Source organism: Equus przewalskii, unplaced genomic scaffold, assembly GCF_037783145.1.
Source record: "Equus przewalskii isolate Varuska unplaced genomic scaffold, EquPr2 ChrUn-9, whole genome shotgun sequence".
In the NCBI taxonomy this organism is placed as follows: Eukaryota; Metazoa; Chordata; class Mammalia; order Perissodactyla; family Equidae; genus Equus; species Equus przewalskii.
The window spans coordinates 1003081-1017667 of NW_027228757.1; the positions used below are offsets into that span (position 1 = coordinate 1003081).

General features: G+C 50.4%; 1 protein-coding gene across 2 annotated transcripts in view; it reads left to right on the plus strand.

The window, feature by feature from the left end:
- Nucleotides 1–6998, plus strand: part of IQGAP3 (IQ motif containing GTPase activating protein 3) — a 39663-nt gene extending 32665 nt beyond the window's left edge. For both annotated transcript variants that reach the window (XM_070608596.1, XM_070608595.1), the window contains exons 30-38: nt 162–294; nt 428–530; nt 1191–1317; nt 2401–2488; nt 3363–3575; nt 4023–4189; nt 4500–4601; nt 5041–5149; nt 5835–6998. In XM_070608596.1, the coding sequence (XP_070464697.1) occupies nt 162–294; nt 428–530; nt 1191–1317; nt 2401–2488; nt 3363–3575; nt 4023–4189; nt 4500–4601; nt 5041–5149; nt 5835–5948 (1156 nt within the window). In that variant the 3' untranslated portion in view covers nt 5949–6998. The remainder of the gene's footprint in view (nt 1–161; nt 295–427; nt 531–1190; nt 1318–2400; nt 2489–3362; nt 3576–4022; nt 4190–4499; nt 4602–5040; nt 5150–5834) is intronic.
- The last annotated feature ends 7589 nt before the right edge of the window (nt 6999–14587 follow it).

Below are 14587 nucleotides of genomic sequence, written 5' to 3' on the forward strand. Positions count from 1 at the left end.
GAAGGAAGTTGGCTTGAGCGGACACTGGGAGAGGGGTAGGGCAGGGCACAGGGGCCAGAGCCGAGACCAGAGACTCAGAGTCGGCTTGGGCTGAGGGGAACAGCACACGTGTAGGGGTGCTGGCCCGCCCCACAACCCACATGCCCTCCCTCTGGAGACAGGAGGTTCATCTGCCGAGCCTGCCAGGTGCCGGAGCCAGAGGAGCGTTTCTCGGTGGACGAGTACTCAGACATGGTGGCTGTGGCCAAGCCCATGGTGTACATCACTGTGGGGGAGCTGATCAACACGCACAGGGTGAGGGGCCACAACCACGGGGGCACTGGGTAGGCGGGCAGGGCTTTGGAAGTCTACCATGGGGTGGTGGGCTGGCCCTCAAAGAAAGGCCAGGGCCAGACCTTACATCTCTTTTTCTCCCTCCGTCCTGCAGCTGTTGCTGGAGCACCAGGACTGGATTGCCCCTGACCACCGTGACCCCCTGCATGAGCTCCTGGAGGACCTTGGAGAGCTGCCCACTGTCCGTGACCTCATCGGTGCGTGCCATCCTTCACAGCTGGGGCTATGGGGGGAGCCTGCCGGGAGGGACAGACAAGCAGGTGAGCAGGGCACGTGAGCATGCCCTCTCTTGAGGTTTTGTTCAGTGTGGGATGTGTGCCAGGCAGCTAGTTACACACCCTCCCTCCCTGTGGTTCTGAAATGGACACATGGACACAGACCGATGTGGAGAGTGGGCTGATAGCGGAGAGACCCAGTACCGTCATATAAACGGCCAGTTAAGTCACGTGAGATAGCTGTGGAGGGACTAGGGCCTGTTTGGGGTCTCACAAGGTTTCTCTGGTGAGGAGGGATTTCAGGAGCTGTGGAATGGGAGGCAGCTGGCTTATTGGGGTGGAAGGGCAGGATGAAGGTGGTGACAGACAGCTGAGAGCCAGGGGCTCCAGGCTCAGGGAGGCACAGTCCCCACCCCCAGGGCACCTCGGCTGAGGGTGTCACGGAGGCACATCCCCAGTAACGCAAGGGTACGCTCTGTGGGTAACAGCCCTTCCATCAGTGCTCAGGGTTGGCACAGGGTGGTGCCACAGGGCAGTGTGGGAAGGCTTCCAGGAAGAAGGGCGCATGGAGCAGCGCATTTGCCGTGACCCCATCTGAGCGTATGTGTATGTTTGTCTCTCTCCTTCCTCACCTGACCTCAGGGGAAAACATAGCTGCAGATGGCAACACGGATCTGAGCAAGCTAGAAGTGTCCCTGACACTCACCAACAAGTTTGAAGGGCTGGAGACAGACGCTGATGACGCCAGTGCCCGGAGCCTGCTTCTGAGGTGGGCGGGAGCCGCTCAGCCTGCTGCCTTGAGCCGCTCCCTCAGGCCGGGAAAGTGGCCCTCTCTGAAGTGGCCATTCCACCTTCTCCCTGGGTCTCTTATCCTTCCGAAAGTTCTCCCTGAAGCCTAACTGGCGTTCCCCGTGCTGCAGTCCCAGCTGTTTTCCTTCTGGCAACCTCAGCTGTTTGCTGTGTTGTAGCTGAAGGCCAAGGAGCAGTTAGGATACTGGCAAGAACAGGTGTTTGCATATTGCTGTGCTGTTTACCAAATGCCTGTATACGTTATCATTTAATCTTAGCAGCAAACTACGAGGTAGATGATGGTTTCCCTGCTTTCCAGTTGAGGAGAGAAACAGGTTGAATGACCTGCCCAAAGTCTCACAGCGGGCTGGTGGTGAGCTCCGGCTCTAAGTCCTTGTCCTTGTAGAGTGATGGTCAGGAGATGGGTGTGAACTCTGCTCCCCCAGTTCTGCAAAAGTTAAGGAGGACCCCCCCCCGAGGGCTGGGCTGGGCATCTGGGCAGAGGAGGACTCAAGCCATCACCTCAGTGTCCCTCCCAACAAGTCAACCCCCTCCGTTCATCCATTCACCCCAATAAACAAGTGAGCTGGGTATTCAGCTTGGTCCTGCAATCGAAGGTTTTATAGCAGGGTGGGGCTAGGAGTGGACACATAGCCAGAGAGCCAGCAAGAGGGAGGTGGGGGTCAGGTGCATTGAGAGCTCAGGAGAAGGGACACCTGGAGAGGGAAAGGTCTCACAGAGGACGAAGTGCATAGTTCAGCCCAAGGACTCAAAGGAAGACAGTTTATGGGAAGGCACTGTAGGCAGAGGACACAGAGGTGCAAGAGAGCACAGTGCGTTCAGAACTATGGTAGTTCTGTATCATCAGGCCCATCAACCCACCTCTGGGTATCCCTCCTGGGTTGCATTCTCCTCACAACACCTCCCTGTTCCTTGCTCGCTCTCCCTTCCCAAGCATCCCTGGCGGCCATGATGTGGGGCAGGGTCCACTTACCCTCAGCACTCTGGCCAACCCCATGTCCAGACCCTTCCCCTGTTCCCCATCACTCCCCTCCTCCTGCAGCACCAAGCAGATGCTGGCTGACATCATGCAGTTCCACCCTGGGGACTCCCTCAAGGAGATCCTGTCCCTCTCGGCATCCAGAGAGCAGGTGAGTGGCCAGGCCAGCCCACGGGTACTGTCTTGTCCATCCCTCCCTCACCCCACCAGCATTGCTGAGTCCTTCCCCTGGAACCCCCCGACAGTCTCCCACCTGTGCTCACCAGTGATGAGAGCTCTGGAGGGCCAAGGCCTTTGCCCTTGACCCCCAGAGACCCACAGGCTGAGGAGAGCGGCCCTAGCCTGCAGATCCCGGGGCTGCGCTTCGCCGTCCCCACTCCCCACTGCCCACTGAACCTGAGTGAGCTCTGCAGGGACGCCAGGCTCTGATGTCAGTGCCGGGTGTCCGGGAGGGGCTGCCGAGAGGCAGTTTGGGCAGCTACCCTGAAGAGCACCGAAGGGGGGACTCAGCAGAGGGAGTGGGCCCCCTGAAGGCCTGGAGGCAGGAGAGGGTGGTGAGTGCGTGGGGGCCAGGGGCAAGTTGGGCCAGCTGAAGTGAAGACAGCCAGGGGCTTCCCAGAGAAAAGGTAGGGACAACCAGCAGAGGCATGTCTCCAAACACAGGGAAGATGGAGGGAAATGCCCCCAAATACCCTGGAGCCATCACAAAGCTCCATGGTTGGGAAGTCACAGCCACTGTCTATCTGGAATTCTTTATGCTGTAGCTTCTGTTTGGGTCTCCCTTGGGCCAGTCCTCCCCCTGTGGCAATCGCTGAGGTCCTTCCATGTCCAAGATGTCCCACTTTGATGTTCTTCACAAGCCACCCAACCCCAGTCCCCGTCCCTGCCCCTCAGAAGCTGGGCTCTCCTGATGAGACCCAAAGTGCCCACATTTCCCTTTGTTGCTGGTGCCCGTGGGGCCTCCCCTGACTTGGGGGCAGAATGGTAGAGCCTGGGTAGATCCCTCCAGCATCTCTGTCCCCCAGGAAGCGGCCCACAAGCGGCTGATGTGCCGACGCCAGGCCTGTGAGGCCCAGACCCCAGAGCCCCTGCGACGACACCGCTCACTGACAGCTCACTCCCTCCTGCCGCTGGCGGAGAAGCAGCGGCGGGTCCTGCGGAACCTGCGCCGACTCGAGAGCCTGGGGTTGGTCAGTGCCGGTGACGGCTACCAGGGGCTGGTGGATGAACTGGCCAAGGTGACGACCTGGGATCTGTGTCGGGGTGTGTGTGTGTGCACGTGCCTAGCATTGGCCCCTCAAGGGCAGGCCTCTCCCTTGTAAGTGCCCACCCAGAATTGTCACCAGCCAGAGGAAGGCCACAGGACCTCCAAAGGGTCCTTTTTGAAGGAAAGATCTTCAAATTAGTCAGGGAAGGGGGTGTTCTTGCACCTCTCTTTACTAAAAGTCCAGGAGCTTTGAAACAGTCACTCCTCAGCAGGGGAGAGGTCCTGAAGACATCCTTTGAGGGCTTGGGATGGAGCCCGTCAGACTGTCCTCCTCCCAGGAAAAACAGCCTTGAAATATTCCTCTTCCTGCTTTTCCCGAAGATCCTCACAGTGGGTTGTTCTCGGGCCTGAGTCAGGCCCTGAGGCTCTCCTGCCAGGAAGGGCCAACTCACCCCTCCCTTGGTTCCCCCAACCCCAGGACATCCGCAACCAGCACAGGCACCGGCAGCGGCGGAAGGCAGAGCTGGTGAAGCTTCAGACTACCTTCCAGGGCCTGAGCGCTAAGACCACCTTCTATGAGGAGCAGGGCGACTACTACAGCCAGTATATCCGGGCCTGCCTGGGCCATCTGGCCCCCAGCTCCAAGTAGGTGCTGCCTTCCTGCACTTGGGAGGTGGCTGTGACCTCTCGCCCCTGCCCATGTCGACCTTTGCCCCGCTCCCTACCAGCTTTGAAAGGGGCATCTCACCCCAGCACAGCGTGGTGCCTTCCTGACTCTGGTCTTTGGGTCTCACTTACCGAGTCATAGGCTCAAGTGCAGCCCCCTCCTTCGTCGTCTACCAGTGAGAAGTCTTCCTCGGCATCTGCCTTCCTTCCTGCCGCCCCCAGAGAGAGCTAGTGTCTTTGGTGTTACCGAGTTTGGTGGATGAACTCTCTGGGGCCTTTTTTCAATTAGGAGTTCTGGGAAAGGGAAGAAGCAGCCATCTCTTCATTACACTGCTGCCCAGCTCCTGGAGAAGGGCGTCTTGGTGGAAATTGAAGATCTTCCCACCTCTCAGTATGTGTCTCTGGAGGGCAGTGTCAGACCCTTCCTGTGCGCTAACCTGGGGCTCTGCACCCGGTGGGAGGGAAGGAGAAGCACGGTGCCTGCCTTGAAGGAGCTGTTAGAATGATGGGCGGATAGGACACCGGTGGTCAGAAAGTTTAGGGCCATGGGCATGGTCTGGCACAGTTCACACCCCAAGGCAGAGGAGGCTGGAAAGCTTCCTGGAGAAGAGAACAGCTGATTAGGACCGGGCAGATAACAGACATGTGGGTGGTCAGCAGATATAAAATTGGGAGAAGATGAAGGGCTGTGCCCCCCGGGAGCGATGGAGGGTAAGTCTGGGCTCTGGGTGATACACACCGCTGCCTAGGACGAGAGCAGTGGATGGAAGAGTGAGGCTGGGGCCCTGAAAGAGGCAGTGGGTCCCCATTTTGAATCCTGTTCCTGATAGCTTCAGAAACGTGATCTTTGACATCACCCCTGGAGATGAGGCGGGAAAGTTCGAAGTAAATGCCAAGTTCCTGGGTGTGGACATGGAGCGATTTCAACTTCACTATCAGGTGAGGGGACACTCCCAGGAGCCCTCAGATGCCCGCTGGGCTTTAGGTGCTAGCCTAGAGACAGTAGGCTGACCTCGCTTCCCTAGGCCTCTGATGACATCAGCTCTGTTCCCCACCCAGTCACTATGGTCTGTTCCTGAAGAGAAGGGTGAGGGTCTGTGCAGGCTCAGCCCGTCTCTCCCTGTGCCCTGACACAGACCCCACTGCCAAGCATCGGGAGAGTGGAGTGGGCTGGTGATGTCGGGAGCAGGATTAATATTTGAAGCCCTATCGCATGTCAGGGACTTTACACGTTGCGTCATTTAATCCTCTCCACCACTCTGAGGCATTATCCCTATTTTGCAGGCTCTGAGGCTGACAGGTTAAGAAGCTGGCCTAAGTCATAGGACAGTGTTCAGGGAAGCAGTCATTTTAAATCTAAATCTTTTTGCTCTGCTATTTTGCCTTTTGAATGAGAGAACTGATTTCAAGCCCTGGCTCTGCTTGAATTGACGTCTGGTCAAGTCACTGTACCTCTCTCTTGGCCTTGGTTTCCTCATCTGTAAAGTGGGGTTTCGATGCCCCACTTCAGTGGCCAGTGCCAAGGATGATTGTGAAAGGCTCCAAGATGTTAGTGTGCTGTCGCCTGGCTGGACCACAGTGAGGAACCCTCAGACTCCCCTCCCTGCCCCTTCCCTCCTCCTAGGACCTCCTGCAGCTCCAGTACGAAGGTGTGGCTGTCATGAAGCTCTTCAACAAGGCCAAGGTCAATGTCAACCTTCTCATCTTCCTCCTCAATAAGAAGTTCTTGCAGAAGTGACAGCGGCAGTGGGTGCCATGCAAGCCCTTCTGACCTCGCTGGATGCTTGTCTTAACACTAACTCACTGCCACGCTTCCCTGCAGACACCCAGAGCTCAGGATTGGGCAAGGCTTGGGGAGTCTCACCCCCTCCCCGGCTCGGGGGAGCCTGTCTACCTGGCCACAGGCAGGGTCTCTGACTGGCTGAAGTGAGCCTTGCCTCGGGGTATGGCTCTGTGGCCTTTAAGTCCCAGAACCCGATGGTTTTCCAGCCAGATGGTAGGGTATGAACCTAGGCCTGCCCTTGGCCTGGGAAGGCTATTGCTCTTGTGTCTGCCGCTGCTTTCCCACAGTCAGCCCAGTATTACAAGCCCTGCCCTGGCGGCCTGATTTCTCTCCACCTTCCTTCTCTCTGCAGACCCCAAAGCCAGGGCCAGGCTCCCTATCCCTACTCCACTCCTCAGCAGCGCGTGTTCCTGCCCTTTGAGCCCCAGGCCGCTCTGCTGCTGCGATGCCTCCCCCCGGGGCAGACGGTGCTTGTTAATGCCCACGTGGCATTGTGGCGCTGTTGTCCTCCGTGGCGGCATAGGCAAGATGACCCTCCATTAACCTCAAACCTCACTCCCATGTCTATGGTCTGTTTTATATGTGGGTCACTAGGGTATTTATTCTCTCTCCCACCCCTACACTCTGGATCACTGTGCAGCCTTAATCATGGTTAAGTCTTTCTTCTTTTTGAGCTCAGAGAAAGAGTTCTCATTTCCCCTATTCAAACTAATATTCACGCCGATCTTTTATACCTTGTATATAAAGTCACCTTGGGTTGGGGCAATAAGATTGCACTCATGTTTAAGAGCTCATTATTTTGGCTTCATGCGGTACAAAGAGCAGTCTTGCCCTTTTCTCCTTCACCCTCAGGACTCTCGCACCTTAGAGCTGACTCTTCCAGGCAATTTCGATAGATCTGCACTCTTGTCTCTGCCCCTGCTCTCTCTCATCCCCACATCTACCCAACTTCCCGTCCCTGTTGTCCTTCTGATGTCATTTTAATAAAAGCAGCTGTTCCCCCCACATCTGTTGTTAACCTCTTATTTCGTTTCCTGCAGAGCAGGCCTCCCAGTTCTGGGACGGATCTTCCCCGAGAGATCTGGGGAGTCCTTCCTGCAACCTCCCCGGCCCCCTGCCTGCCTCCAGCGTGGGCCCAGTCTGCCAGCCAAAGCTCGTAAAAGCTTAATGAGATGTGGCATTTATTCCTCTCTTCCCTCCCCCAGGGCACAGAGAGGAGGAAGGAATGCTTAGGTTTCGATTCTGTTCTTTATCGGCCACTCTGAAGACTAAAGCCAAGAGGAGGAGACACCAGTCCGAGTTCTACTCCACCCGTTTTGCACACATTCCCAGCAGGGTTCTGTTCCTGAGTCTTGGGTCACGACGCCAAAGGTGCCTGAGCTGCAGTTCCTTAGGTATTGTAGGTTCTATACTCGGATCAAAATCTCCCTTCCAGGAGGAAAGCTTCCTCTCCCTTCCTGCTTTCAGGAAGCAGGGAGGGAGGTCTGTGGAGAAGGGGACAGCACAGCAGACACCTGCCTGACATCTGAACTCCCAGGCAGCCCCAGTTGGGCACCCACAAGTTTGCCTGGTGCAGCCTGCCTCCCCACACTCCATTCCATTCTGTCACTCAGGATCTATCTTGCTGTCACATTCAATCTCAGTCACATCCTCTTCCCCTCTTAACATGTCACAGCAAAGACTTCAAGTACTGCCTTGCTCTGGGTGACACTGACACATACCAGTGGATCCAAGTTTCTACCCATGATCAGTCATCATTAAAAATCTCACACTCACCAGTGGCTCCAACACTATCCCACTGTGAGGCTCGCCCACAGTAACATGAGCGCAGCTGCAGACACCACAGTTAGAAATGTCACAGTAGCTACCCTTATTGAGGGCCTGTCATGGGCTAGGATATTTACATCCATTTACTCCTCGCAACAACTCTACAAAGGTAAGCAGTGCCCTCTTTGTTTAACCCATGATGGAACTGAGGTAAGCAGGTTTGGATAGTTGCCCAGGGCTGCACAGCTGGTCAGGGACAGAACAGGGCTTCAAAGTGAGGCCCGCCCACCCAGAATTTACATTCCCCTGCATTATTCTCTGGGAGAAACATTTCCACCTCCTTCAACCCCGGCTCTTAGGCCACTCTTTCCAGCCTACCCCTCTCCTCCACCCTAGTGATGGTCTCTGATGAGCTTCAGTTCCTCAGTGTCTTTTCCCAACCTTCGATGCTCAATCTGAGATACAGGCACTTAGTTTCTATGGGTGGGAGTACACACCAGTGCAATCTCTTTGGAGGACGATTTGGCAACATTAAAAATGTAAGTGCAGGGTGCCAGAACAATTCAATGGGGAAAGATGAGTCTGTCCACCAATGGTGCTGACACAACTGGATATCCACATACAAAAGAATGATGTTGGACCCCTACCTCACACATATACAAAAATTGAAATGGATCATAGACCTAAATGTAAGAGCTAAAACTATAAAACTCTTAGAAGAAAACAGATATAAATTTTCATGACTTTGGATTAGGCAATGGTTTCTTAGGACACCAAAAGCACAAGTGACGAAAGAAGAAAAATAGGTAAATTGGACTTCATCAAAGCTAAAAACTTATGCTTTCAAAGGACACCTTCAAGAAAATGAAAAGACAATAAACAGAATGGGAGAAGATATTTGCAAATCATATCTGATAAGGGACTTATATCTAGAATGTATAAAGAACTCTGGCGACTCAAAAATAAAAAGACAACCCAATTAAATGGGCAAAGAATTTGAATAGACATTTCTCCAAAGAAGATACATGAATGGCTAATAAGCACAAGCAAAGATGTTCAATATCATTAGTCATTAGCAAATACAAATCAAAATAATAAGATACCACTTCACCCTCACTAGGTTAGCTAAAGTAAAACAGATAATAACAAGTATTGGTGAGGATGTGGGGAAAGTGCAAGTCTCAATTATATTGCTAGGAAGGTCGTAAAATGGTGGAGGTGCTTTGGAAATAAAGTTGACGGTTCCTCAAAATGTTAAACATAGAGTTACCATATGATTCAGCAATTCCACTCCTAGGCATAAACCCAAGAAAATTGAAAGCATATGTCCCACAAAAATCTGTACACAAATGTTCATAGTATCTTTTTTTCTTTTTTGAGGAAGATTAGCCCTGAGCTAATATCCGCCACCAATCCTCCTCTTTTTTTGTTGAGGAAGACTGGCCCTGAGCTAACATCTGTGCCCATCTTCCTCTACTTTATATGTAGGACGCCTGCCACAGCATGGCTTGAGAAGCAGTGTGTAGGTCCACACCCAGGATCCAAACCGGTGAACCTTGGGCCACTGAAGTGGAACTTGTGAACTGCTGTACCACTGAACAGGCCTGCATCATTATTAATAATAGCCAAGGGGGCCAGCCCCATGGCTGAGTGGTTAAGTTCACGCGCTCCGCTACAGCAGCCCAGGGTTTCGCTGGTTTGGATCCTGGGTGCGGACATGGCACCGCTCATCAGGCCACGTTGAGGCGGTGTCCCACATGCCACAACAGAAGGACCCACAACTAAAATATACAACTATGTACTGGGGGATTTGGGGAGAAAAAGCAGAAAGAAAAAAAAAATAATAGCCAAAAAGTAGAAATAATCCAGATGTCCATCAACTGATGAATGGATAAGCAAAAGGTAGTATATCCAACCAATGGAATACTCTACAGCCATCAAAAGGAGTGAAGTACTGATACATGCTATAACATGGAAGAACCCTGAAAATATTATGCTAAGTGAAAGCCAGACACAAAAGGTCATATATTGTATGATTCCTTTTATATGAAACATCCAGATGGGCAAATCCATAGGAACAGAGCATAGATTAGTGGTTCCCAGGGTCTAGGGAGAGGAAAGAATGGAGAGTAATTGCTACTGGGTATGGGGTTTCTTTTAGGGGTGATGAAAATGTTCTGTAATTAAATAGTGGTGATGGCTTCACAGCTCTGTAAATGTAGTAAAAACTACTCAATCGTATGTTTTAAAGGGATGATTTTTGTGGGATGTGAATCATATTTCAATAAAGCTGTTATTTTTTTTAAATGTAAGTGCACATACCCAGCAAGGAATTTGTCCTATGGATATACCTGCATGGGGGGCAAAGAGCTCTAGAGTATCTGTGGCAGGACTGAATGTAACGGCAATAGTCTTAGTGCAGACACACAATGGAACATTATGCAGCCAATAGAAACGATGAGCTAGATCTTAGTGTACTGATGTGAAGAGCTGTCACTGGTATGTGTTGTCTGGAACCACACACAAGAAACTTGGCAGTGGTCACCTTTGGAGAGTAGGAATGAGGGGAAGTATCTTTCTCTGCTGTGATTACAATGAGCTTACATTACTCTTATGAAAAGGAAAGCCAACACAAACGTTAGCTCGAGAACTGAGGTGTGAGCAACATGGAGGAGGGGCGTGTCCGTTGTTCTAGGGCAGTGCTGCTTGGAGTAGGCTCCACAAGCTGTGCCTGGTCCATGACCAGATAGATACCTGCAGAGACGGAGAGCCAGCGTTGAGAAACTTCCAGCCAGCTCGTCGTTTCACCCCTCCATCTAATAAAAAAAATTGAGTTTAGGGGCCGGCCGTGTGGCTGAGTGGTTAGGTTTGCACGCTCCACTTCAACGGCCCATGGTTTCATGGGTTCGGATCCTGGGCGCGGACATGGGACCGCTCATCAAGCCATGCTGAGGTGGTGTCCCGCATGCCACAAATAGAAGGACCTACAGCTAGAATATACAACTATATACTGGGGGACTTTGAGGAGAAGAGGAAGGAAAAGAAAAAAGATTGGCAACAGGTGTTAGCTGAGGTGCCAATCTTTTAAAAAGAAATTAAGTTTATATTTTATAGGTCTTTTTTATTTCATTTTTCTAGTAACTAGTTTTTATTGTATTTCACAAAAATATCAGTCCATAACAGATAGGAAATTTTAAAAAGTCGTCCTTCACTACAGAACTACGAAGGCATACTTCTAGGAATGTGACATAAGAATGCATTAGCACCATTGAATTAAACTAGAGAGACTGAGTTAAGTAGCTGAGATCATACCGTACATGCAATTTTAGATTCTACTTTATTCATTTAGCCATGAAAAACATTTCCCCGTGTCTTTAAAATTTCTTCAAAAACATTATTGATGTCTATAATATAGCCCCTATGTCTAATGTATTTAACATTCCTACAATATTGAACAGTTCTCCATTTTTACTATGGTATATAATTCTGTGATGGATATCTTTGTGTACAAGATCTTTATTTACATTTCTAATGATCTCTTTATTTATTTTTTTATTTATTTTTTTTGAGGAAGACTAGCCCTGAGCTAACATCCACTGCCAATCCTCCTCTTTTTGCTGAGGAAGACTGGCCCTGAGCTAACATCCATGCCCATCTTCCTCCACTTTACATGTGGGATGCCTACCACAGCATGGCTTGCCAAGTGGTGCCATGTCCGCACCTGGGATCTGAACCAGTGAACCCCGGGCTGCCGAAGCGGAACGTGCACACTTAACCGCTGCACCACCAGGCTGGCCCCTAATGATCTCTTTAGAATAGAATGCTAGAAGAGAAATTACGCGATCAAAGAGCATGAACTTAAAAAAATTTTTTTTCCTGAGTATAATACATACTCATCACAGAAAATTTAGCAAATATTTAAAAAGCAAAAAAAAGGTAAAAATAACTCATGATACCATCATAAAGTGATAACCACTTGTAACATTTTGATGTATTTTCTTCCAACCATATTTGCAATTAGAATCACACTATGCATCTTATTTTGTAACCTATTTTTTTCCATCTATATTGTAAACATTTCCCCATGTTAAACAGGATATGCTATAATTTACTTCATCCGTGCACTATAAAATAACCATCTAGATGGTTTAAGTTTCAATATATAAAAGAATGCTATGTGGCAAATCCTTTGTGGTGGTTGTCTGTTGGGGTTGCTTTCTCTGGGTCTCTTCCTTTAGGAAACCGATCCTCCCTCCTTCCACGTGACTGGTGGGGTTAATGGTTAGCGGAGTCTGCCACCCACTGACCAGGACCTTGGGCTCAGGACTCTAGAGCAGACACTCAGACTCCCTTCCCCTCTGCCGTGGGAATTAGAATGCTGAGGGCGGCACCCAGGAAGGGCAGCCAGTTGGAGCTGAGTCACCAGCTGGTAGCACCCTGGAGAGAGGGCCACCAGTCTCTGGCACTGAGATCTCCAGAAGGGTCAGTGTGGCATCTTTCCTAGATCCAGTCATCTCACTCCTTACAATCCTGATTGCTATTCAGCATCTCTCAAAAAATCCCTACTTGTTGAAGTTCCTCAGCACCATGTTTTGTTTACAAAGATTTCTTCCTGATTCATCCTTATACCTAAACCTTTGTGCCCGTGTTTATTTCCCTGGATTATATTTCTAGAAGAGAAGTTGCTGCTCAAAGGGTATGTACCTGATAAAGGACCTTTTTACATATGGCCTAATGTTCTCCAAAAAGTCTATACCAATTAACAGACAGAGGGCACAGAAGGTGAAAGGAAATGGGTACACCACACGGGGGCCAGTGGTCCAGGGTCCAGAAAGGAGTTCAGCCTGACTCTGCTGCAAATCAACACCAACCTGCCCTTGCTGAGGCTGCGAGACCTCACAGTTGCCTCTCCACCAGTGCAGCGTTAAGAGGGCCCTTTTCTCCACAAGGAACAAGCACATTTAAAAAACACGGATGGCCAAATGCAACGTGGTACCCTGGACTGAATCCTGGGGTAGAAAAAAGGACATTAATGGGAAAACTGGTGAAATCGAATGAAGTCTGGAGTTTTGTTAATAGGGATATGTTAATATTAGTTTCCTAGTTTTGACAAATGTGCCATGGTAATGTAAGATGTTAACCTTAGGGAAACTGCGTGAGGGGTATACAGGAACTCTCTGTACTGTTTTTGCAACTTCTCTGTAAATTTAAAACTATTCCAAAATTAAAAGTTTATTTAAAACTCTACTGCACCAATTTATAGTCCCACTAAGAGGGATAGAAGTGTTAGTCTTACCACAGCCTTGCCAGCAGCAAGTATTTTTAAAAACTCAGTCCTCGAACAAATATTTATTAAGCGCCCTCGGTGTACCAGGCACTATCCTAGGTACTGGGGACCCATCATTAAACAAAGCAGACACAGGTCAACACCCTCACGGAGCTGACACTGCAGCAGGGAGAGACAGACTGTTTAGTATGTTAGAAGTAATAAGTGCTTTGGAAAAAGGAAGGAGCAGAATAAGGGACAACACGGGTGACGGAGAGGAAGAGGGGTGGGCAGCAATTTTAAATACGGTGATGAGACGCTTCATTGAGGAGGCGACCTCTCAGCAATGACTTGAAGGAAGGGAAGAGGCGAGCCATGTGGCTATCTGGAGAAAAGGTTTGAGAGGTAAGGTGGAAGACAGATCACGTATGGCCCTGTAGGTGCCATGCAAGGTGGCAGAGACCACCAATCTCTCACCAAAAATTCTGTTTACTCTGCTACATTTCCCAGCCTCCTTGCAGTTGGGCAGGACTGTATAACTAGTTTGGGCCAATGAAATAAGACTGGAAGCGTAGTGTGTCACTTCCAGGTTCAGGCAACAAAAATCCTGCATATGATTCCCTGGCCTTTCTTTCCCTGATGTGGTAGCTGCGTTCCAGGTGGTGTAGCTACAAAATGGTAGAGCCTCCATGAGCCTGGGGTCCTGAGTGACTACGTGGAGCGGAACCTCCCCTACTAACCTGCATATGATGTGCGTCATGAGCTGAGTCGCCAGCTGGTAGCACCCTGGAGAGAAGCCGCTGTCCGGCACTGACTCTAGGTTAAGCTTCTGGGATTTAGGGGTGGTTATCACAGCAGCGCAGCTTAGCCCATCTAGCCTGACACAGAGGACTCGGCTTCCACTCTGCGTTAACCGAGTCAATTGCCATTCATTAGAAAAATACAAGCATCATTGCTTAGTTTTAATTTCTTTGCTATTTGGTAAATGTAGGAGACTGTATTTTCTAAAATGGCCATACCAAAATCTCCCATGCCTCATGCTCTTATCATGGCATTGGCACTCCTCTCATTGAGAGGAGCATCTCTGTTCCTTCCCCTTGAATCTGGGCGGGCCTGTAACTAGAGTGAAAGTGAGGTTATGTGACTTCTGAAGCTACGTCGTAAAAAGTGATATGGCTTTCATCTGGTCCTGTTGGGACGTTTGCACTTGGAAGTCTATTGCCATGCTATAAGGAAGCTGAGGTCATGTGGAGAAGTCAAGGGTAGGTGTTCCAGGTGACCTTCCCAGCTGAGGTCCTAGCTGACAACTAGACATGTGAGGGAGCCTTTGAGATGGCTCCAGCCACTGTCTGTCTTCAACCACATGAGAGACCCTGAGGGAGAACAAGGCAGTTGAGCTCAGTCAGCCCAAAACCATAACAATAATAATGTTGTTTTAAGCCACTAGGTTTTAACGTGGTTTGTTACATAGCAATAGATAACCGAAGAGTGAAGCTGAACATCTTCACCATTTTTATCTAATATAAGAAGTCTTGGGGCCAGCCCCGTGGCCAAGTGGTTA